This window comes from Salvelinus alpinus, chromosome 9, assembly GCF_045679555.1.
Source record: "Salvelinus alpinus chromosome 9, SLU_Salpinus.1, whole genome shotgun sequence".
Classification (NCBI taxonomy): domain Eukaryota; kingdom Metazoa; phylum Chordata; class Actinopteri; order Salmoniformes; family Salmonidae; genus Salvelinus; species Salvelinus alpinus.
The window spans coordinates 28,864,037-28,890,051 of record NC_092094.1 but is presented as its reverse complement, the minus strand read 5'-3'; the positions used below and the strand labels follow the sequence as shown (position 1 = coordinate 28,890,051).

General features: G+C 46.8%; 1 protein-coding gene across 2 annotated transcripts in view; it reads right to left on the bottom strand.

The window, feature by feature from the left end:
- Positions 1-26,015, bottom strand: part of wwox (WW domain containing oxidoreductase) — a 283,070-nt gene that overhangs the window by 191,709 nt on the left and 65,346 nt on the right. For both annotated transcript variants that reach the window (XM_071416636.1, XM_071416637.1), the window contains one exon: positions 11,751-11,839. In XM_071416636.1, coding sequence (XP_071272737.1) covers positions 11,751-11,839 — 89 coding nt within the window. The remainder of the gene's footprint in view (positions 1-11,750; positions 11,840-26,015) is intronic.

Sequence of the window (26,015 nt, the reverse complement as noted above, 5' to 3'; positions counted from 1 at the left end):
AGAGATGGGAGAGAGAGAGAGCAGAGAGAGAGAGCAAGAAGGGAGAGAGCGGGAGAGAGAGAGTGAGGAGAGAGAGAGAGCAGGGAGAGAGAGCAAGAAGGGAGAGAGAGCGGGGAGAGAGAGCAAGAAGGGAGAGAGAGCGGGAGAGAGAGAGTGAGGAGAGAGAGAGAGCAGGGAGAGATAGAGATAGAGCAGGGAGAGAGAGAGAGCGGGGAGAAAGCGGGGAGAGAGTGAGAGAGAGAGAGCGGGGAGAGAGAGAGAGTAGAGTGAGAGAGAGAGAGAGAGAGAGAGAGAGAGAGAGAGAGAGAGAGAGAGAGAGAGAGAGAGAGAGAGAGAGAGAGAGAGAGAGAGAGAGAGTGAGAGAGGGGAGAGAGAGGAGAGAGATAGAGAGCAGGGAGAAAGAGAGAGCAGGGAGAGAGAGAGAGGGGGGAGAGAGAGAGCGGGGAGAGAGAGAGAGAGAGATGGGAGAGAGAGAGAGAGCGGGGAGAGAGAGAGAGCAGGGAGAGAGAGAGGGGGGAGAGAGAGAGCAGGGAGAGAGAGAGCGAGGGTAGAGAGAGAGGGGAGAGAGAGAGAGCAGGGAGAGAGAGTGAGAGAGGGGAGAGAGAGAGCAGGGAGAGAGAGAGAGAGGGGAGAGAGAGAGAGAGAGAGAGAGAGAGAGAGAGAGAGAGAGAGAGAGAGAGAGCAGTGAGAGAGGGGAGAGAGAGAGCAGGGAGAGAGAGAGCGAGGGTAGAGAGAGAGGGGAGAGAGAGAGAGCAGGGAGAGAGAGTGAGAGAGGGGAGAGAGAGAGCAGGGAGAGAGAGAGGAGAGAGAGAGAGAGAGAGAGAGAGCAGTGAGAGAGAGAGAGAGAGAGAGAGTGGAGAGAGAGAGAGAGAGCAGGGAGAGAGAGAGAGAGAGAGAGAGAGAGAGAGAGAGAGAGCAGGGAGAGCGAGAGCGAGAAAGGGGAGAGAGAGAGCGGGGAGAGAGAGAGAGCAGGGAGAGAGAGAGAGGGGAGAGAGAGAGAGAGAGAGAGAGAGAGAGAGAGAGAGAGAGAGAGAGAGCAGGGAGAGAGAGAGAGAGACAGAGAGGGGAGGTGGATTTGGCAAAAAATACTTAAATCAGTTATAGAACCCATTGCCCTCTACGGCTGTGAGGTTTTAACCCCAAACAATGCATGCAGAGCAGAATTAGGACTACACCCGCTAGTTATGGTTTCACCAGAAGTTGTCCTCCTAGCGGGCCGCCTAGCCCTGAAAGGTTATCAACATCCAGAAAAGAGCTGTTCAATTCTACAACCACCTAAAAGGAAGCGATGACCTCACATTCCACCACAAAGCCTCACCTACAAAGAGATGAACCTACAGAAGTTCTATCAGCCAGCTGGTTCTGGGGCTCTGTTCCCAACAGACTCCACACCAAGAGGCCAGGGTTCCGGTCTAGAAGCACTGTTGACTGCTCCTAGACTTTTGCTTCGGTACTCTGGCCATGTCGAGCTGTGAGAGATCCTTGTCGGTGGCATCCCTCCAGCGAGCTCGAAACCACGGTAACACTGGCGAGCAATCCAAACACACCCGCCAATTTTTGATTTCTTCCATTAGAATGAATTACGAGGCCCAGGTCAGTTTGTGTACCCTGTGTTTAAGACTGCCTGCTGGATTCATTAAAAACTGGATGCTAGAATGTGTGAATTGTTATGCATGGCTCTAATGATTGTTCCCTATAACACTGTTAGAGAGGACTGGAGTGAACATTCACCTTCAGGCCTCCTAACACACAGCACATACAGCAAATACAGCACACACAGCACACACAGCTCACACAGCTCACACAGCTCACACAGCTCACACAGAACACACAGCACACACAGCACACACAGTTCACACAGCACACACAGCACACACAGCACACACAGCTCACACAGCTCACACATCTCACACAGCTCACACAGTTCACACAACACACACAGGGTTCATTACTGAGAGTCACACTCAGTCCACACCAACTACAGAATGCCTACATATGCAAATCATACTCTACTGTGCTATATACAGAATCATTCAAAAACTCTTAGCCGCAGTGTTTAACCCAAAGTAAGAAGTCATCTTTAGATTGAACTCCAAATCCACTCCCTAAAATGTAACCAGCGTCAGTGACTTAATAGAGCCAGAGAACAGGTTGGTGGGTAATAAGATAGCAGTGTTTGGACACACCTACTCATTCAAAAATGTTTCTTTATTTTTTACATTGTAGAATAATAGCGAAGACATCAAAACTATGAAATAACACATATGGAATCATGTAGTAACCAAAAAAGTGTTCAACAAATCAAAATATATTTTATATTTGAGATTCTTCAAAGTAGCCACCCTTTGCCTTGATGACAGCTTTGCACACTCTTGGCATTCTCTCAACCAGCTACATGAGGTAGTCACCTGGAATGCATTTCAATTAACAGGTGTGCCTTGTTAAAAGTTAATTTGTGGAATTTCTTTCCTTCTTAATGTGTTTGAGCCAGTCAGTTGTGTTGTGACAATGTATGGGGGGTATACAGAAGACAGCCCTATTTGGTAAAAAACCAAGTCCATATTACGGCAAGAACAGCTCAAATAAGCTAAATTGACTGACATGAAGTAACAGAGCATTCGGAATACACTGCTAACTTGGTTTAAAAAGGTTTAAAAAGGCTTCTAAAGTTTGTCATTTCTACATGTTTTTTTGTATGTTTTAATGTCAGACTTGATTTGCCCTAATGAAAAATGAATCAACCCCTACAAAAATGTCCATTAATTATAATCCATATAATAATAATTCACATTTCCTGTTGCTGCAGGATTATTTTCCTTCTGTGAGAAACTGGTCAAATTAAGATAGGACATCTGTATGTAAGACCTCTTTCAGTTAGATATCAACAAACTTTCATAGATCTAAATTGTACAAAAAAACTGTTGGTGATTTTACAGGTCAGTTAAAGAGGGACCACCAGTTAAAATCAAACCACAAGTTAGGCGAGAGCACTTGTCCTTAATGTGTATCTCTCAGAGCTCATAACCCCTCCTCCTCCTCCTCCTCCTCCTCCTCCTCCTCAGAAGAGCAGACATCAGTTCCTAGCCCAGGGTCTCATCTTCATAACCACCGGTCTAATGAAGGTCTTTAATGGGCCTACTGCTGCTGCTGGCCCGGTCGAACTGTTATCTTAGCGCTGGTCAAGCGGGGGTGTTAAGTACCAAACAGGGATAGATGAGTATATTGTATATTTAGTGTAACTAGCCCCCTTTGGCCTGATCTCTGACATCAATGATAACCTGCCTGGAGGAGGTGATTGGCTCTGTGTGCTGCTGGGCTCTGTCCAATGATCATTAACACAGGACTTTATTGGCCATACAGGGACGGGAGCTGGAACAAACACACAGGGTAGAAATGTGTGTGTTTTGTGTGTTTGCTGTGCCTGAAGACAAGCGTTCTCTAATATAGTTGTGGCAGTATCAGACAACTAACCCATGCCATTCACAGCTCACAGACTCTCCTCTCCCCTCGACTCTGCTCTAACGTCCCCTGGGATGCCCCCACAAGTATATTTTAGTGATTACATTTAGTTTTGATACTTAATATAAATCCCTTTAGAACCCATAACGACCACCGACGGCATTTCTTTAAATTACTATAACGACCACCGACTGTATTTATTTAAATTACTATAGCGACCACCGACTGTATTTCTTTAAATTACTATAACGACCACCAACAGTATTTCTTTAAATTACTATAGCGACCACCGACTGTATTTATTTAAATTACTATAGCAACCACCAACAGTATTTCTTTAAATTACTATAGCAGCTACCGACTGTATTTCTTTAAATTACTATAACGACCACCAACAGTATTTCTTTAAATTACTATAGCGACTACCGACTGTATTTCTTTAAATTACTATAGCGACCACCGACAGTATTTCTGTAAATTACTATATCGGCCACCGACTGTATTTATTTTAATTACTATATCGGCCACCGACTGTATTTATTTTAATTACTATAGCGACCAACGACAGTATTTCTTTAAATTACTATAGCAGCCACCGACTGTATTTATTTAAATTACTATAGCGACCACCGACTGTATTTATTTAAATTACTATAGCATCCACCGACTGTATTTATTTTAATTACTATAGGGACCACCGACAGTATTTCTTTAAATTACTATAGCAGCCACCGACTGTATTTATTTAAATTACTATAGCGACCACCGACTGTATTTATTTAAATTACTATATCGGCCACCGACTGTATTTATTTTAATTACTATAGGGACCACCGACAGTATTTCTTTAAATTACTATAGCAGCCACCGACTGTATTTATTTAAATTACTATAGCGACCACCGACTGTATTTATTTAAATTACTATATCGGCCACCGACTGTATTTATTTTAATTACTATAGGGACCACCGACAGTATTTCTTTAAATTACTATAGCAGCCACCGACTGTATTTATTTAAATTACTATAGCGACCACCGACAGTATTTATTTAACTTACTATAGCAGCCACCGACTGTATTTATTTTAATTACTATAGCGACCACCGACAGTATTTCTTTAAATTACTATAGCAGCCACCGACTGTATTTATTTAAATTACTATAGCGACCACCGACTGTATTTATTTAAATTACTATAGCATCCACCGACTGTATTTATTTTAATTACTATAGGGACCACCGACAGTATTTCTTTAAATTACTATAGCAGCCACCGACTGTATTTATTTAAATTACTATAGCGACCACCGACTGTATTTATTTAAATTACTATATCGGCCACCGACTGTATTTATTTTAATTACTATAGGGACCACCGACAGTATTTCTTTAAATTACTATAGCAGCCACCGACTGTATTTATTTAAATTACTATAGCGACCACCGACAGTATTTATTTAACTTACTATAGCAGCCACCGACTGTATTTATTTTAATTACTATAGCGACCACCGACAGTATTTCTTTAAATTACTATAGCAGCCACCGACTGTATTTATTTAAATTACTATAGCGACCACCGACTGTATTTATTTAAATTACTATAGCGACCACCGACAGTATTTATTTAAATTACTATAGCGACCACCGACTGTATTTATTTAAATTACTATAGCGTCCACCGACAGTATTTATTTAAATTACTATAGCGACCACCGACTGTATTTATTTAAATTACTATAGCGACCACCGACAGTATTTATTTAAATTACTATAGCGACCACCGACAGTATTTATTTAAATTACTATAGCGACCACCGACAGTATTTATTTAAATTACTATAGCGTCCACCGACAGTATTTATTTAAATTACTATAGCGTCCACCGACAGTATTTATTTAAATTACTATAGCGTCCACCGACTGTGTTTATTTAAATTACTATAGCATCCACCGACTGTATTTATTTAAATTACTATAGCGTCCACCGACAGTATTTTTTAAAATTACTATAGCGTCCACCGACAGTATTTATTTAAATTACTATAGCGTCCACCGACAGTATTTATTTAAATTACTATAGCGTCCACCGACTGTGTTTATTTAAATTACTATAGCATCCACCGACTGTATTTATTTAAATTACTATAGCGTCCACCGACAGTATTTTTTAAAATTACTATAGCGTCCACCGACAGTATTTATTTAAACTAGTATAGCGACCACCGACTGTATTTATTTAAATTAGTATAGCGTCCACCGACTGTATTTATTTAAATTACTATAGCGACCACCGACTGTATTGATTTAAATTACTATAGCGTCAACCGACTGTATTTATTTAAATTACTATAGCGTCCACCGACAGTATTTATTTAAATTACTATAGCGACCACCGACTGTATTTATTTAAATTACTATAGCGTCCACCGACAGTATTTATTTAAATTACTATAGCGACCACCGACTGTATTTATTTAAATTACTATAGCGACCACCGACTGTATTTATTTAAATTACTATAGCAACCACCGATATTATTTATTTAAATTACTATAGCGACCACCGACAGTATCTATTTAAATGACTATAGCGACCACCGACAGTATCTATTTAAATTACTATAGCGACCACCGACAGTATTTATTTAAATTACTATAGCGACCACCGACAGTATTTATTTAAATTACTATAGCGACCACCGACAGTATTTATTTAAATTACTATAGCGACCACCGACTGTATTTATTTAAATTACTATAGCGTCCACCGACTGTATTTATTTAAATTACTATAGCGACCACCGACAGTATTTATTTAAATTACTATAGCGACCACCGACTGTATTTATTTAAATTACTATAGCGACCACCGACAGTATTTATTTAAATTACTATAGCGACCACCGACAGTATTTATTTAAGTTACTATAGCGACCACCGACAGTATTTATTTAAATTACTATAGCGACCACCGACAGTATTTATTTAAATTACTATAGCGACCACCGACAGTATTTATTTAAATTACTATATCGGCCACCGACTGTATTTATTTAAATTACTATATCGGCCACCGACTGTATTTATTTAAATTACTATATCGGCCACCGACTGTATTTATTTAAATTACTATATCGGCCACCGACTGTATTTATTTAAATTACTATATCGGCCACCGACTGTATTGATTTAAATTACTATATCGGCCACCGACTGTATTTATTTAAATTACTATATCGGCCACCGACTGTATTTATTTAAATTACTATAGCGGCCGTGAAAGGCTTTATTTTTCTAACAATAACATCTGTGTCAACATCGCAGTGCTAGCCGTGCCACTAGAGATCCTGGTTCGAGTCCAGGCTCTGTCACAGCCGGCCGCGACCGAGAGACCCATGGGGCGGCGCACAATTGGCCCAGCGTTGCCCGGGATAGGAGAGGGTTTGGCTGGCAGGCATGTTCTTGTCCCATTGCGCACTAGCGACTCCTGTGGCGGGTCGGGAGCAAATGCACGCTGACACGGCCGCTAGGTGTACGGTGTTTCCTCAGACACATTGGTGCAGTTGGCTTCCGGGGAAGCAGGCAGTGTGTCAAGAAGCAGTGCGGCTTGGCTGGGTTGTGTTTTGGCGCACGCACGGCTCTCGACCTTCGCCTCTCCGAGTCCATACGGGAGTTGCATCGATGGGACAAGACTGTAACTACCAATTGGATACCATGAAATTGGGGAGAAAAAGGGGTATAAAAAATATATAATTTAGACACCGGCAACCGGGTATGCTGTCATTTGACTTTTTTTTAACTGCATTACTCAAAATGACAGCGCCGAAGCAGACATGTCTTTTCACTGTGAATGATGTCGAGGTGAGTGAAATAAGTAAACAGTAGATATACAATGCCTTTGGAAAGTATTCAGACCTCTTGACCCTTTGCACATTTTGTTACGTTACAGCCTTATTCTAAAATGGATTAAATAAATACAAATCCTCATCAATCTACAACACAATACCCCATAATGACAAAGCAAAAACAGGTTTTTAGAAATGTTTGCTAATTTACAAATAAAAAACTGAAATACCTTATTTACATAAGTATTCCCTTTGCTATGAGACTCAAAACTGAGCTCAGGTGCATCCTGTTTCCATTGATCCTCCTTGAGATGTTTCTACAACTTGATTGGAGTACACCTGTGGTCAATTCAATTGATTGGACATGATTTGGAAAGGCACACACCTGTCTATATAAGGTCCCACAGTTGACAGTGCATGTCAGAGCAAAAACCAAGCCATGAGGTTGAAGGAATTGTCCGTCGAGCTCCGAGACAGGACTGTTTTGAGGTACAGATCTGGGGAAGGGTACCAAAAAATGTCTGCAGCATTGAAGGTCTCCAAAATTACGGTGGCCTCCATCATTCTAAAATGGAAGAAGTTTGGTTACCACCTACTCTTCCTAGAGCTGGTCGCCAGGATAAACGGAGCAATCGGAGAAGGGCCTTGGTCAGGAAGGAAACTATGAACCCGATGGTCACTCTGACAGAGATCCAGTGTTCCTCTTTGGAGATGGGAGAACCTTCCAGAACCTTCCAGAAGGATATCTCTGCAGCACTCCACCAATCAGGCCTTTATGGTAGGGTGGCCAGACGGAAGCCACTCCGGAAGCCAGTAAAAGGCACATAGCAGCCCGCTAGGAGTTTGCCAAAAGGCACCTAAAGGACTCTGACCATGAGAAACACAATTCTCTGGTCTGATGAAACCAAGATTCAACTCTTTGACCTGAATGTCAACCATCATGTCTGGAGGAAACGTGGCATCATCCCTACGGTGAAGCACAGTGGTGGCAGCATCATGCTGTGGGGGTGTTATTCATCGGCAGGGACTGGGAGACTAGTCAGGATCGAGGCAAAGATGAAGTACAGAGAGATCCTTGATGAAAACCTGCTCCACAGCGCTCAGGACCTCAGACTGGGACAAAGTTTCACCTTCCTACAAGACAAGACCCTAAGCTCACAGCCAAGACAACACAGGAGTGGCTTTGGGACAAGTCTCTGAATGTCCAGCCAGAGCCCGGACTTAAACCTGATCGAACATCTCTGGAGAGACCTGAAAATAGCTGTGCAGCAACACTCCCCATCCAACCTGACAGTGTTTGAGAGGATCTGCAGAGAAGAATGGGAGAATGTCCCCAAATACAGGTGTGCCAAGCTTGTAGCGTCATACCCAAGAAGACTCAAGGCTGTAATTGCTGTCAAAGGTGCTTCAACAAAGTACTGAGCAAAGGGTCTGAATACTCATGTAAATGTGATATTTCACTTGTTTAGAGGAAGAGGAGTTAGAGATGATTGGAGGAATAGAGATGCGGAGCGAGGAGTGGAGGGAGAGGAGAGTGGAGCGAGAGGAGAGTGGAGGGAGAGGAGAGTGGAGGGAGAGGAGAGTGAAGGGAGGGAGGAGTGGAGGGAGAGGAGAGTGGAGAGTGGAGGGAGGAGTGGAGCGAGAGGAGAGTGGAGGGAGAGGAGAGTGGAGTGGAGGGAGGGAGGAGTGGAGCAAGAGGAGAGTGGAGCGAGAGGAGAGTGGAGGGAGGAGTGGAGCAAGAGTAGAGTGGAAGGATAGGAGAGTGGAGGGAGGAGTGGAGCGAGAGGAGAGTGGAGGGAAAGGAGAGTGGAGGGAGGAGTGGAGCGAGAGGAGAGTGGAGGGAGAGGAGAGTGGAGGGAGGAGTGGAGCGAGAGGAGAGTAGAGGGAGGAGTGGAGCGAGAGGAGAGTGGAGGGAGAGGAGAGTGGAGGGAGGAGTGGAGCGAGAGGAGAGTGGAGGGAGGAGTGGAGCGAGAGGAGAGTGGAGGGAGAGGAGAGTGGAGGGAGGAGTGGAGCGAGAGGAGAGTGGAGGGAGGAGTGGAGCGAGAGGAGAGTGGAGGGAGGAGTGGAGCGAGAGGAGAGTGGAGCGAGAGGAGAGCGAGAGGAGAGTGGAGGGAGGAGTGGAGCGAGAGTGGCGGGCCGGGCGCAGTGCGCGCTAACCAAGGGGGCCAGGTGCACGGTGTTTCCTCCGACACATTGGTGCGGCTGGCTTCCGGGTTGGAGGCGCGCTGTGTTAAGAAGCAGTGCGGCTTGGTTGGGTTGTGCTTCGGAGGACGCATGGCTTTCGACCTTCGTCTCTCCCGAGCCCGTACGGGAGTTGTAGCGATGAGACAAGATAGTAATTACTAGCGATTGGATACCACGAAAATTGGGGAGAAAAGGGGGTAAAAATGTAAAAGAAAAAATATAAATAAAAAAATAAAATTTAAATAAGTTAACTTGTAATTGTCATTTGTTCTTTATTTTTGAGCTTTGTCTGTTTGTTTGAAATGTGTGTGAAAATTCTCAGGGATCTACAGCAGCGTACTAGAATTATATTGGGGTCTAAAGGGAGTCATTTTGGGTACTTTTTCCAACACTGTGCATGTGGAATTTACTTAGTTTAGACTAATGAACCTATTCAATCAAAAGCTAAATATGGATATATTTATTTTGAAGTGATCCAAAAAACATCAGATTGTTTTGCTTAGTGTTCCAATCAAATGAATAAATAAAATAAGAAATGTCACATGCTTCATAAAACAGCAGGCGTAGATTAACAGTGAATGCTTACTTACAGACCTATAATAGAAAAATAATAGCACAAGTAATAAATATGTGAGTAATGATAACTTGGCTACATACACAGGGTACCAGTACCGAGTTGATGTGCAGGGGTAAGAGGTCATTGAGGTAGATTGGTAATTGATTGAATAGGTTCATTAGTGCAAAGTAAGTAAGTAACAGGATAGATAATAAACTGTAGCAGCAGAGAATGTGATGAGTAAAAAAGTTAGTGCATAAAGGGTCAATGCAGATAGTTCAATAGTTAACCAATAGCTACCCAGACTAACTATTTAGCGGTCTTATGGCTTGGGGGTAGAAGCTGTTCAGGGTCCTGTTGGTTCCAGACTTGGTGCATCGGTACTGCTTGCCGTGCAGTAACAGAGAGAACAGTCTATGACTAGGGTGGCTGCAATCTGACAATTTTTACGGCCTTCCTCTGACACCACCTGGTATAGAGGGCCTGGATGGATTTACTGGGCCGTACGCACTACCCTCTGTAGCGCCTTGCAGTTGGATGCCAAGCAGTTGCCATACTAAGTGGTGATGCAGCCAGTCAAGATGCTCTCAATGGCGCAGCTGTAGAACCTTTTGAAGATCTGAGGGCCCATGGAGAATCTTTTCAGCCTCCTGAGGGGGAAGAGGCATCTTCACAACTGTGCTGGTGTGTGTGGACCATGTTAATTCCTTAGGGATGTGGACACTGAGGAACTTGAAGCCCTCGACCCGCTCCACTACAGCCCTGACGATATGGACGGGGGCGTGCTGGGCTCTCTGTTTCCTGTAGTCCACGAACTGCTCCTTTGTCTTGCTGACATTGAGGGAGAGGTTGTTGTCCTGGCACCACCCTGCCAGGTCACTGACCTCCTACCTATAGGCTGTCTCATCTTGGTCGGTGATCAAGCCAACCACCATTGTGTTATCAGCAAAATGAAAGATAGTGTTGGAGTCGTGCGCGGCCACACAGTCGTGAGTGAACAGGGAGTACAGAAGGGGACTAAGCACACACCCCGGAGTGGCCCCCGTGTTGAGGGACAGCGTGGCGGATGTGTTGTTGCCTACCCTTACCACCTGGGGCCCGTCAGGATGTCCAGGAACTAGTTGCAGAGGGAGTGTTTAGTCCCAGGGTCCTTAGCTTGGTGATGAGCTTGGAGGGCTCTATGGTGTTAAACGCTGAACCATATTCAATTAACAGCATTTTCCAGGTGTGAAAGCGCCATTTTTTATTGCAATGGAGATTTCATCATCTGTGGATCTGTTGGGGTGGTATGCAAATTGGAGTGAGTCCATTGTGTCTGGGATGATGGTGTTGATGTGAGCCATTACTAGCCTTTCAAATAATTTCATGGCTACAGATGTGAGTGCTACGGGTCGGTAGTCATTTAGGCAGGTTACCTTCGTGTTCTTGGGCACAGGGACTATGGTGGTCTAATTGAAATGTACTGTAGGTTTTACAGACTGGGTCAGAGAGAGATAGAAAATGTCAGTGAAGACACTTGCCATCTGGTCAGCGCATGCTATGTGTCCTGGTAGTCCGTCTGACCCGGTTGCCTTGTGAATGTTAACCTGTTTAAAGGTCTTACTCACATCGACTACGGAGAATGTTTTTGTGGAACCCTGGGGCAGTTCATATTGCTACAGTAATAGCTCATAGGAATAAACAGACATAGCAGGTTACTTACAGTTTCTTGGTCTTGAAGGAGTCAGCGAACTCTCTGACACTGCGGAGAGAGGCCAGGTCCAACATCATGGCCTCCAACCTGGCCTTGTGCTGCAGAGAGAACAGACAACACACAATACGTTTATCATCATCCTCATCAACATTAATATCATGAATCAACAATATTGTGAGTTTGGGTACGACACAAACACGAGCTCCTCCAGAAGGAACCATTTAGATTGACATCTGCTGATGTTGAGACCGACTGCAGACGGCTCCAGATCTTATGAGACATTATGACCACAGCTCAACTTCAGCAGACAGCTTCACATCTCTCTCAGGCTGTTGATGGCTCCTGACATGCTCATGGTTCTGTGTAAATGCTCATGGTTCTGTGTAAATGCTCATGGTTCTGTGTAAATGCTCATGGTTCTGTGTAAATGTGCATGGTTCTGTGTGAATGTGCATGGTTCTGTGTAAATGCTCATGGTTCTTTGTAAATGCTCATGGTTCTGTGTAAATTATCATGGTTCTTTGTAAATGCTCATGGTTCTGTGTAAATGCTCATGGTTCTGTGTAAATGCTCATGGTTCTGTGTAAATGCTCATGGTTCTGTGTAAATGCTCATGGTTCTTTGTAAATGCTCATGGTTCTGTGTAAATGCTCATGGTTCTGTGTAAATGCTCATGGTTCTGTGTAAATGCTCATGGTTCTGTGTAAATGCTCATGGTTCTGTGTAAATGCTCATGGTTCTGTGTAAATGCTCATGGTTCTTTGTAAATGCTCATGGTTCTGTGTAAATGCTCATGGTTCTGTGTAAATGTGCATGGTTCTGTGTAAATGCTCATGGTTCTGTGTAAATGTGCATGGTTCTGTCGGTTCTGTCTGTCCATGTGTAGCTCATCACACACCATATGCCGGTGGACAGGGAGAGGAGAGAAGTGGTGAAAGATAGATGACTGTACAGCTGAATGCGTATCTGCATTTACACACCGAATACAGACTACTCATTATCTACTCTATCACACTGGATCAGTCTACAGACTATTCATTATCTACTCTATCAGACTGGATCAGTCTACAGACTATTCATTATCTACTCTATCACACTGGATCAGTCTACAGACTACTCATTATCTACTCTATCAGACTGGATCAGTTTACACACCGAATACAGACTATTCATTATCTACTCTATCACACTGGATCAGTCTACAGACTACTCATTATCTACTCTATCAGACTGGATCAGTCTACAGACTATTCATTATCTACTCTAACACACTGGATCAGTCTACACACCCAGCTGATCCTGTCAGAGATGTATTACCATGACCAGGTATAGAACCCAGACTTCAGCACACACAGAGAGAGAGACACAGAGAGCGAGAGACACAGAGAGCGAGAGACACAGAGAGCGAGAGACACAGAGAGCGAGAGACACAGAGAGCGAGAGACACAGAGAGCGAGAGACACAGAGAGCGAGAGACACAGAGAGCGAGAGACACAGAGAGCGAGAGACACAGAGAGCGAGAGACACAGAGAGCGAGAGAGAGCGTGCGTGCGTGTGCGTGTGCGTGTGTGTGTGTGTAAATGGTCCGTCAGACTCATCCTCACACCTGAGAGAGACATCACTCCCGTGATCCCCACTGTCTGGGATTGGGAATATCAGCTATTCCTGACGCACACTTTCCCCGCAGTCCCTAGAGAACACTGTCAGCTCACATTACCCCAGGAAGAGTGTTCCACGCTCCGGTTTCGGAATTGCGATTCCATGACAGCCTTTCCCACATCTCATCTCTAACCCAGGAATGTCATAACGGAATGACTTTCCTTCATGCATCTGTCTCTGTAAAGAGTAACTGTAGATGACACCCACAGCAAGGACACACATGGAACAATACCCACCAGCCAAGACAAGCACGCCAAGGGTTAAAAGCTCCTTCATATTTGATTTACACTTTTCAAGCATTTTACACTCCCATTTACTGCCCCTATGAGTATTAATACATTCTCTCTCTCACACACACACACACACACACACACACACACACACACACACACACACACACACACACACACACACACACACACACACACACACACACACACACACACACACACACACACACACACACACACACACACGCGCACACACACGCACGCACGCACTCAAGGGTAAAACCATACCAGCGTAGAATGATCTACTCCAGGGGTGTGAAACTAATTCTGCCCTGGGGGCTGCATTTGGACTTCAACGAGGTCCGGAGGACCGCACTGAAAATGTCTTATATTTTATTGGTCAAAATGTGCTAAAATTGTCCTCTATCCATAATCTTTGGAATGTTCAATGCTTCCTGACAGTCTAGTGATTCTTCGCGGGCTGGACAGTCATGAAACTGTATGAATATAGGTCCTTTATCATTACTTCACTGTTTCCATTTGGTTTCAGTCATTTTAAAGTATATTGAGTTATTTTTGTCTTTACTCAAACCACAGCGGATCTGACCCAGAATGGTTCTCCTGATGCTATTATATAGCATTGCAGGGCTGCTATCACACAACGTTAAGGAGGTGATTATGGCCATTATAGAAGTCTGATGAGAGGGGATCTGTTTCATATCATCTACACACAGCACTAATCACAGGTAAGAGAGGATATAATCCGCTCATTTAATGACCCTATAAATGTGACACACACACACAGTCTATGCCTCCCTCGCCTCCCCTACTAGAGTCTGGTTCCTCTCAAGGTTTCCTCCCACCTAGAGGGTTTTTCCTGAACACTGTCATGTATACTTGTTCTTAGAGGTTTAGGCCAGGGTTGCTGTTAAAGCACTTTGGAACAAACTTATTTTTACATAAAATGCTCAATATGAATACAATATGACAGAGAAAGAGAGAGAGAAAGAGATGGAGGGATGGAGTGGGTATGGGGGTACTTCAGCAAATCCAGCAGAGGGAGGTGAGCAGCATGACTTCTAACCCTCCCTCCTCCTCCCACCGTACCGGTCCTCCCTCCTCCTCCCACCCTACCGGTCCTCCCTCCTCCTACCACCCTACCGGTCCTCCCTCCTCCTCCCACCCTACCGGTCCTCCCTCCTCCTCCCACCATACCGGTCCTCCCTCCTCCTCCCACCCTACCGGTCCTCCCTCCTCCTCCCACCATACCGGTCCTCCCTTCTCCTCCCACCCTACCGGTCCTCCCTCCTCCTCCCACCCTACCGGTCCTCCCTCCTCCTCCCACCCTACCGGTCCTCCCTCCTCCTCCCACCCTACCGGTCCTCCCTCCTCCTCCCACCCTACCGGTCCTCCCTCCTTCTCCCACCCTACCGGACCTCCCTCCTTCTCCCACCCTACCGGTCCTCCCTCCTCCTCCCACCCTACCGGTCCTCCCTCCTCCTCCCACCATACCGGTCCTCCCTCCTCCTCCCACCCTACCGGTCCTCCCTCCTCCTCCCACCATACCGGTCCTCCCTTCTCCTCCCACCCTACCGGTCCTCCCTCCTCCTCCCACCCTACCGGTCCTCCCTCCTCCTCCCACCATACCGGTCCTCCCTCCTCCTCCCACCCTACCGGTCCTCCCACCTCCTCCCACCCTACCGGTCCTCCCTCCTCCTCCCACCCTACCGGTCCTCCCTCCTTCTCCCACCCTACCGGTCCTCCCTCCTCCTCCCACCCTACCGGTCCTCCCTCCTCCTCCCACCCTACCGGTCCTCCCTCCTCCTCCCACCCTACCGGTCCTCCCTCCTCCTCCCACCCTACCGGTCCTCCCACCTCCTCCCACCATACCGGTCCTCCCTCCTCCTCCCACCCTACCGGTCCTCCCTCCTCCTCCCACCCTACCGGTCCTCCCTCCTCCTCCCACCCTACCGGTCCTCCCTCCTCCTCCCACCATACCGGTCCTCCCTTCTCCTCCCACCCTACCGGTCCTCCCTCCTCCTCCCACCATACCGGTCCTCCCTCCTCCTCCCACCCTACCGGTCCTCCCACCCTACCGGTCCTCCCTCCTCCTCCCACCCTACCGGTCCTCCCTCCTCCTCCCACCCTACCGGTCCTCCCTCCTTCTCCCACCCTACCGGTCCTCCCTCCTCCTCCCACCCTACCGGTCCTCCCTCCTCCTCCCACCCTACCGGTCCTCCCTCCTTCTCCCACCCTACCGGTCCTCCCTCCTCCTCCCACCCTACCGGTCCTCCCTCCTCCTCCCACCCTACCGGTCCTCCCTCCTCCTCCCACCCTACCGGTCCTCCCTCCTTCTCCCACCCTACCGGTCCTCCCTCCTCCTCCCACTCTACCGGTCCTCCCTCCTCCTCCCACCCTACCGGTCCTCCCTCCTCCTCCCACCCTACCGGTCCTCCCTCCTTCTCCCACCCTACCGGTCCTCCCTCCTTCTCCCACCCTACCGGTCCTCCCTCCTCCTCCCACCCTACCGGTCCTCCCTCCTCCTCCCACCCTACCGGTCCTCCCTCCTTCTCCCTACCTGCCTGCGTACCCTCCCCATATAGATTGAGGTCTTGTGAGGAAAATAAAGTTTATTGCCTGGAAAAAGGGGGGAAAGCATGTAAAAAGCATTAAGCGATGGAGGTGAACAATTAGACAGATGGCCAGGGTTCTGAAGGAGAGAAGGGGGGTAAAAAAGAAATAGGGAAAGAGAGAGAAGGAGAACATGCGGACACAAACGTTCAGGAGTTTTACGAGGAGGCTGACAATTCGTGGTCTCTTGAAGGGCGTTGGGGAAGTAAGACTTACTGCACTAAAGCTGACTAGGCTACACCAGACAGGTTAAATACTACTAAAACAGAATGACAAAGGCAGTGCATTGACATCCATTAGGGAGAAGACTGACAGAGCATGGTGTCTCTCTCGGTCGGTCGGTCAGTCAGTGTGTGTCTGTCACATGGCGAGGACTCAAGGCACAAGTTCACCATGATGACAACACAAGCATCAGACCTCCATACCCTTCCCCCTCTCCCCCCAACACCAGTCACCCATAGAGAACATCTGTCTGTAACATACCTGTGACCTCTTTGACTTTCACAACAGACAGAGAGAGAAAAAAAGAGGGGAAGGAAAGAAAGAAAGAAAGAAAGAAAGAAAGAAAGAAAGAAAGAAAGAAAGAAAGAAAGAAAGAAAGAAAGAAAGAAAGAAAGAAAGAAAGAAAGAGCCAGGATGGGGATGGAAGGGTAAAGCCAGAATAAAGAGCGAGAGGAAGACAGTGTCTTGACAGAATGGTTCCTCACAAACCATCCTGCATTACGCAGACGGAGCAGAGAAGTTAAAGCAGTCTAGTACCACACCTGAGACAAATGACCGTGTACCACACACCTCCATCCATATGTGTTGAGAAATATATATTTGGGGGAGAGAGGAAAGAGAGAGAATTGGGCCTGTAATACAATTAGAAGTGTGGCCATCCAATCAAATGAGGAAATGGTATGAAGGAAATGCCCCTTTCCTGTTCAATAAGGAACTAGACCACTCTACCAATCTCTTCAATAACCACACACACACCAACCTATTCAATAACCACACACACACCAACCTCTTCAATAACCACACACACACCAACCTCTTCAATAACCACACACACCAACCTCTTCAATAACCACACATACACCAACCTCTTCAATAACCACACACACACCAACCTCTTCAATAACCACACACACACCAACCTCTTCAATAACCACACACACACCAACCTCTTCATTAACCACACACACACACCAACCTCTTCATTAACCACACACACACCAACCTCTTCAATAACCACACACACACCAACCTCTTCATTAACCACACACACACACCAACCTCTTCAATAACCACACACACACCAACCTCTTCATTAACCACACACACACCAACCTCTTCAATAACCACACACACACACCAACCTCTTCATTAACCACACACACACCAACCTCTTCATTAACCACACACACACACCAACATCTTCAATAACCACACAGACACACACCAACCAACCTCTTCAATAACCACACACACACCAACCTCTTCAATAACCACACACACACCAACCTCTTCATTAACCACACACACACCAACCTCTTCAATAACCACACACACACACCAACCTCTTCAATAACCACACACACACCAACCTCTTCAATAACCACACACACACCAACATCTTCAATAACCACACACACAACAATCACCACTGACCCCTTTAATAGTGTTGAAGCCAGCCCTAATGGAGCTAGTGGAACGGGCAAATAATCCCCTAGGATAATGCACTAGCTCCCACTCACTGCTCTTACGCCCCTCTCCTCACCCCGTACTGCCCCTCTCCTCACCTCGTACTGCCCCTCTCCTCACCCCGTACTGCCCCTCTCCTCACCCCGTACTGTCCCTCTCCTCACCCCGTACTGCCCCTCTCCTCACCCCGTACTGCCCCTCTCCTCACCCCGTACTGCCCCTCTCCTCACCCCGTACTGCCCCTCTCCTCACCCCGTAATGCCCCTCTCCTCACCTCGTACTGCCCCTCTCCTCACCCCGTACTGCCCCTCTCCTCACCCCGTACTGCCCCTCTCCTCACCTCGTACTGCCCCTCTCCTCACCCCGTACTGCCCCTCTCCTCACCCCGTACTGCCCCTCTCCTCACCCCGTACTGCCCCTCTCCTCACCTCGTACTGCCCCTCTCCTCACCCCGTGCTGCCCCTCTCCTCACCCCGTGCTGCCACTCTCCTCACCCCGTGCTGCCCCTCTCCTCACCCCGTGCTGCCCCTCTCCTCACCCCGTGCTGCCCCTCTCCTCACCCCGTGCTGCCCCCACCACTACCGTTCAGGAGTAGTGGAGAGAAGTATGCCGATGGGGGATGAGGGAGAGATAGAGAGATAGAGAGTGGGAAGACCTGAGACTATATTATAGAATTATTTTAGAACAAATAAAGAAACAATTTAAGTATTCCCAAGCCATTTAAGAGCAGATAACACAAAGGGGATCCCTCTAAGCTACAGTAGTAATGATGTGTGTTCATACCAAGTTCTATGTGTGAAAGTGAGCAAGCAGAGAAGTCCTCATGTGAAAAGGGCACCTTATAAAAGCAATTAAGAGAGCTGGCGTTGACCAGCTCATTCAGCTCATTCCTCCATGACCGTGTCCTGACCACATTTTAAGACTTTACTTGATCAGAGATATATTTGGGGAGAAAGAGAAAAGGTGGGAAGAGGGAGGAGGGGAACGGCAGCATGAACTGGTCATAAATCATTCTATCAGAAGGATGACGTTCCTTCATAAATACCCACCAATCTTCTCTCCACCTGGCTGGGTCACATACACACACCTCTCCACCTGGCTGGGTCACATACACACACCTCTCCACCTGGCTGGGTCACATACACACAACTCTCCACCTGGCTGCGTCACATACACACACCTCTCCACCTGGCTGGGTCACATACACACACCTCTCCACCTGGCTGGGTCACATACACACACCTCTCCACCTGGCTGTGTCACATACACACACCTCTCCACCTGGCTGGGTCACATACACACACCTCTCCACCTGGCTGCGTCACATACACACACCTCTCCACCTGGCTGGGTCACATACACACAGCTCTCCACCTGGCTGGGTCACATACACACAACTCTCCACCTGGCTGGGTCACATACACACACCTCTCCACCTGGCTGCGTCACATACACACACCTCTCCACCTGGCTGGGTCACATACACACACCTCTCCACCTGGCTGGGTCACATACACACAACTCTCCACCTGGCTGCGTCACATACACACACCTCTCCACCTGGCTGGGTCACATACACACACCTCTTCACCTGGCTGGGTCACATACACACACCTCTCCACCTGGCTGGGTCACATACACACACCTCTCCACCTGGCTGGGTCACATACACACAACTCTCCACCTGGCTGCGTCACATACACACACCTCTCCACCTGGCTGGGTCACATACACACACCTCTCCACCTGGCTGGGTCACATACACACACCTCTCCACCTGGCTGGGTCACATACACACACCTCTCCACCTGGCTGGGTCACATACACACACACCTCTCCACCTGGCTGGGTCACATACACACACCTCTCCACCTGGCTGGGTCACATACACACAACTCTCCACCTGGCTGGGTCACATACACACACCTCTCCACCTGGCTGGGTCACATACACACAACTCTCCACCTGGCTGGGTCACATACACACACCTCTCCACCTGGCTGGGTCACATACACACACCTCTCCACCTGGCTGCGTCACATACACACACCTCTCCACCTGGCTGGGTCACATACACACAACTCTCCACCTGGCTGCGTCACATACACACACCTCTCCACCTGGCTGGGTCACATACACACACCTCTCCACTGGCTGCGTCACATACACACACCTCTCCACCTGGCTGGGTCACATACACACACCTCTCCACCTGGCTGGGTCACATACACACACCTCTCCACCTGGCTGGGTCACATACACACACCTCTCCACCTGGCTGCGTCACATACACACACCTCTCCACCTGGCTGCGTCACATTCACACACCTCTCCACCTGGCTGGGTCACATACACACACCTCTCCACCTGGCTGCGTCACATACACACACCTCTCCACCTGGCTGGGTCACATACACACACCTCTCCACCTGGCTGCGTCACATACACACACCTCTCCACCTGGCTGGGTCACATACACACACCTCTCCACCTGGCTGGGTCACATACACACACCTCTCCACCTGGCTGGGTCACATACACACACCTCTCCACCTGGCTGCGTCACATACACACACCTCTCCACCTGGCTGGGTCACATACACACACCTCTCCACCTGGCTGGGTCTCCAACTTAAGACCTGCGTCTAAGTACTGAGCTCCCTTTGTCTGTCCTATACACCCCTCTCTCTCACACACACACACACACACACACACACACACACACACACACACACACACACACACACACACACACACACACCACAATTACTAGTGAGGCCAGTCTCTGGTGAGGAAGGGGAAAGTGCCTGTTCAGCACATACAGGCAGAATATGCAATTTCCTCCAGTTAAGTCTGTATTAAATTGATTTCTTCTCTGTCTGACACAGACAGGGTTTTTCCACCTAATGAAAGCAGGGTAATCTACAGGTTCTCCCTTTCCTGAAATCAAGTTACAAATCAAGCGACTGTGGAGGCGATATGGGAAAGGTGAGGGAAGGACACGGGATGATTTTCCAGATGAGGAACATGGAGAACGAAGCACATCCCGTACGTGCTGACACTCGGGAGAGCACACGGGAGAGCAGCTCTCTCTCACACACACACACGGGAGAGCAGCTCACACACACACACACACACACACACACACACACACACACACACACACACACACACACACACCTTTGCTCTGAACAAAGGGCCATAGTTAAGTACTTGATGTTCTCTAAAGCATCAGCACCACACAGAGTCCTGTTGGTAAACCCTGCAGTTACGACTGCAACACATTCATTCATTCAAGCTTTAATTTGTTAATTCAAGTGACGTAGACTGTGCTTAGAGAAACAGAGAGAGAAACAGCGAGAGAGAGACAATAGAAAGAGAGAGGAAAAGTGGAAAAAAGGGAAGTTACTATTTCTCAGACAGGAGAGTTAAGCGGTGTGAGCAGTGTGTGTTTTAGCGGTGTCTGTTCCTGTGACTCCAGAGAGACTTCTCCAGCTGCTAGTCTGGTGAATAATCACCACTATATCCCAGGCCTGGCCTGGTCTACTGGGAGAAGACATACAAACATACTATAGTTGTTTCAGTCACTTTAACAAGAGAACAGACCTTCTTAGAGGACATTGGGAGAAAGATACATCAGGACAGATAGAGGCTATTAGTATGGCTTAGAATTGTACAATTCCTGTTACCCTCTGTGTCTCTCTGGACAGAGGAGGGACTGGAGGTCTGAGACAGAGAGGGCTGTGGGGCTACGCTTCTTTATCCTCTGGTTATACTGGACAGGAAAGAAAGAAAGAGAGAGAAAGAGTGAGTGAGAGAGTGAGAGAGTGAGTGAGTGAGTGAGTGAGTGAGTGAGTGAGTGAGTGAGTGAGTGAGTGAGTGAGTGAGTGAGTGAGTGAGTGAGTGAGTGAGTGAGTGAGTGAGTGAGTGAGTGAGTGAGTGAGTGAGTGAGTGAGTGAGTGAGTGAGTGAGTGAGTGAGTGAGTGAGTGAGTGAGAGAGAGAGAGAGAGAGAGAGAGATGGGGAAATGAAGAGGACAGAGCGGTCAACATATTTGCAGAGTTTGCTTTTCGGATGCAGACAGTAGGGCCATGGGGCCTCAGGCACAGATCAGATTTAACACACAAATAGTCACAGTTGCACGCACACACACACACACACACACACACACACACATACTGAGGAGAACAAAGAAAGTCACACCCAAACATGAAAGTGTAAAAGTGATATTTCAATTAATCTAAGTTCCTGATTTGATTAAGTAATAATCATACCTCTTGATCTGTGTGTCTCTAAAATACAGTGACAAATGTTTAGTTATTTTGGCAATGATAAAATGACTATGAGGTTAAAGAGCAGACTGTCAGCTTTAATTTGAGGGTATTTTTCATCCATATCAAGTGAATAATGATGAGTGACAAATATCATACCCCCAAGACATGCTAACCTATAACCATGACAATAACAGGGGAGGTTAGCATTTTATATCATACCCCCAAGACATGCTAACCTATAACCATGACAATAACAGGGGAGGTTAGCATTTTATATCATACCCCCAAGACATGCTAACCTATAACCATGACAATAACAGGGGAGGTTAGCATTTTATATCATACCCCCAAGACATGCTAACCTATAACCATGACAATAACAGGGGAGGTTAGCATTTTATATCATACCCCCAAGACATGCTAACCTATAACCATGACAATAACAGGGGAGGTTAGCATTTTATACCATACCCCCAAGACATGCTAACCTATAACCATGACAATAACAGGGGAGGTTAGCATTTTATATCATACCCCCAAGGCATGCTAACCTATAACCATGACAATAACAGGGGAGGTTAGCATTTTATATCATACCCCCAAGACATGCTAACCTATAACCATGACAATAACAGGGGAGGTTAGCATTTTATATCATACCCCCAAGACATGCTAACCTATAACCATGACAATAACAGGGGAGGTTAGCATTTGATATCATACCCCCAAGACATGCTAACCTATAACCATGACAATAACAGGGGAGGTTAGCATTTTATATCATACCCCCAAGACATGCTAACCTATAACCATGACAATAACAGGGGAGGTTAGCATTTTATATCATACCCCCAAGACATGCTAACCTATAACCATGACAATAACAGGGGAGGTTAGCATTTTATATCATACCCCCAAGACATGCTAACCTATAACCATGACAATAACAGGGGAGGTTAGCATTTTATATCATACCCCCAAGACATGCTAACCTATAACCATGACAATAACAGGGGAGGTTAGCATTTTATATCATACCCCCAAGACATGCTAACCTATAACCATGACAATAACAGGGGAGGTTAGCATTTTATATCATACCTCCAAGACATGCTAACCTATAACCATGACAATAACAGGGGAGGTTAGCATTTTTTGGGGGGGTATAATATTTGTGAACTGAAACTTTCTGGATGTGGATAAAAAATACCCTCAAATTAAAGCTGGCAGTCTGCACTTTAACGTCACAGTCATTGTATCATTTCAAATCCAAAGTGCTGGAGAACAGAGCCAAAACAAAAAAGTGTCACTATCCCAATACTTTTGGAGCTCACTGAAGTTGTGTCTAAAATATCAGTATAGGACGGCCACATAGACCTTCATTCCTCTGTATTAAATTCAACTCGCCCTCTCCTCCCTCTCTCATCCCACATATTTCTCTTTCTACTTCAGTGCAGCATTAGATTTACATCAGAAAGTGATGGAGACTGAAATAAGATGCTATTATTATCATCCAGACATCCATCTCTCCTCCTCTTCTCCTCCTCTTCTCTTCTCCTCATCTCCACCCCTTCTCCTCCTCTTCTCTTCATCTCCTCCTTATCGCCTCCTCATCTCCACCCCTTCTCCTCCTCATCGCCTCCTCATCTCCTCCTCATCTCCTCCTCTTCTCTTCATCTCCACCCCTTCTCCTCCCCATCTCCACCCCTTCTCCTCCTCATCGCCTCCTCCTCTTCTCTTCTCCCCATCTCCTCCTCATCGCCTCCTCTTCTTCTCTTCTCCCCATCTCCTCCTCATCTCCACCCCTTCTCCTCCTCTTCTCTTCTCCCCATCTCCTCCTCTTCTCTTCTCCCCATCTCCTCATCGCCTCCTCATCTCCCCCTCTTCTCTTCATCTCCTCCTCTTCTCTCCATCTCCTCCTCATCTCCACCCCTTCTCCTCCTCATCGCCTCCTCATCTCCTCCTCTTCTCTTCATCTCCTCCTCTTCTCTTCTCCCCATCTCCTCATCTCCACCCCTTCTCCTCCTCATCGCCTCCTCATCTCCTCCTCTTCTCTTCTCCCCATCTCCACCCCTTCTCCTCCTCATCGCCTCATCTCATCTTCTCTTCATTTCCTTCTCTTATCTTCATCTTCTCCTCCTCATCTCCTCATCTTCTCCCCATCTCCTCCGCCTCTTCTTCTCCTCTCTTCTCCCCATCTCCCTCTCCCTCTCCCCACATACATCTTATCCCTCCCTCTCCTTCCTTATATCTCCGTAATATTTGCAGACGGTGCAGGTTTTCCCAGCATGCGTGTCTTCTGTGTTAGCAATACCCTAACAACCAGGGTCTTAATGTGATCCATATTGCTCTGTAATATTCCACATCTCACAATAAACACTAGCAATCACATATTTACACCCAGCTTATTTTGCAATTCTGCAGAGGGCTTTAGTGGTGGGGCGGACGGCAGACACAGCTTTAGATGCTGATTAAGTCACTAGGCTAGATAACAAAAGTCACAAACTACAAGACACCCCTTCTCTTCACACAAACTTTCTCTTTGTGAGAGTGTCAGCAATAAGCTCACTTGCTGAAAACACAAAGTAATGCATTTTTTTCAAGTGCTCTTTTGCCACATGATTGCTTTGTCCCAAATTAGTGGGTTTCTACTGTTTTTACATCTTCCAAAAGATGTGCATGCTTTGTCATCACAGTAACTTAAGGGCTGGCAATCTAACACAAACACACACGCTCATACACACAAAGTCTCTTTGATTTGGTTTATTGCTCTGCTTTGTGTGTGCATCATAAAAACACAAGTGTAACAATTGAATAAGAAAAGGATCAAGCCATTATGATGCATGGAGGTCTTTGATCTGAATAATGTAATAATTGGTATTTTGATGAGGGAATGTTCTGCTATCTGTAGGGTTCTGGAAGCACTTTGATTAAACACCTGTTTTGTTTAGGAACATTCTAATCTAAACTGCTTAGTGTTTTCTATTCTCACAATAGTTTAGCCAGGAAATAAAATGAACGAAGAAATGAACAATGTGTTCTCCTCCTTCCTTGCTCTCTTTGGGTTACACGATCTCACTTTATTCCCTTCCCTGATTTAGTGCCACTGCAGCTCAACACCTGCATGCTTATAAGGCCCTCCCCCGCTCTCCTTTCGGAAAAGCTGACCACGACTCCATTTTGTTGCTTCCAGCCTACAGACAGAAACTAAAACAAGAAGCTCCCGCGCTCAGGTCTGTTCAACGCTGGTCCGACCAATCTGATTCCACGCTTCAAGACTGCTTCGATCACGTGGATTGGGATATGTTCCGCATTGCGTCCAACAACAACATTGACGAAAACGCTGATTCGGTGAGCGAGTTCATTAGAAAGTGCATTGGCGACGTCGTACCCACAACAACTATTAAAACATTCCCAAACCAGAAACAGTGGATTGATGGCAGCATTTGCGCGAAACTGAAAGCGCGAACCACTGCTTTTAACCAGGGCAAGGTGACCGGAAACATGACCGAATACAAACAGTGTAGCTATTCCCTCCGCAAGGCAATCAAACAAGCTAAGCGTCAGTATAGAGACAAAGCAGAGTTGCAACTCAACGGCTCAGACACAAGAGGTATGTGGCAGGGTCTACAGTCAATCACGGATTACAAAAAGAAAACCAGCCCCGTTGCGGACCAGGATGTCTTGCTCCCAGACAGACTAAATAACTTCTTTGCTCGCTTTGAGGACAATACAGTGCCACTGACACGGCCCGCTACCAAAACCTTCCTTCACTGCAGCCGACGTGAGTAA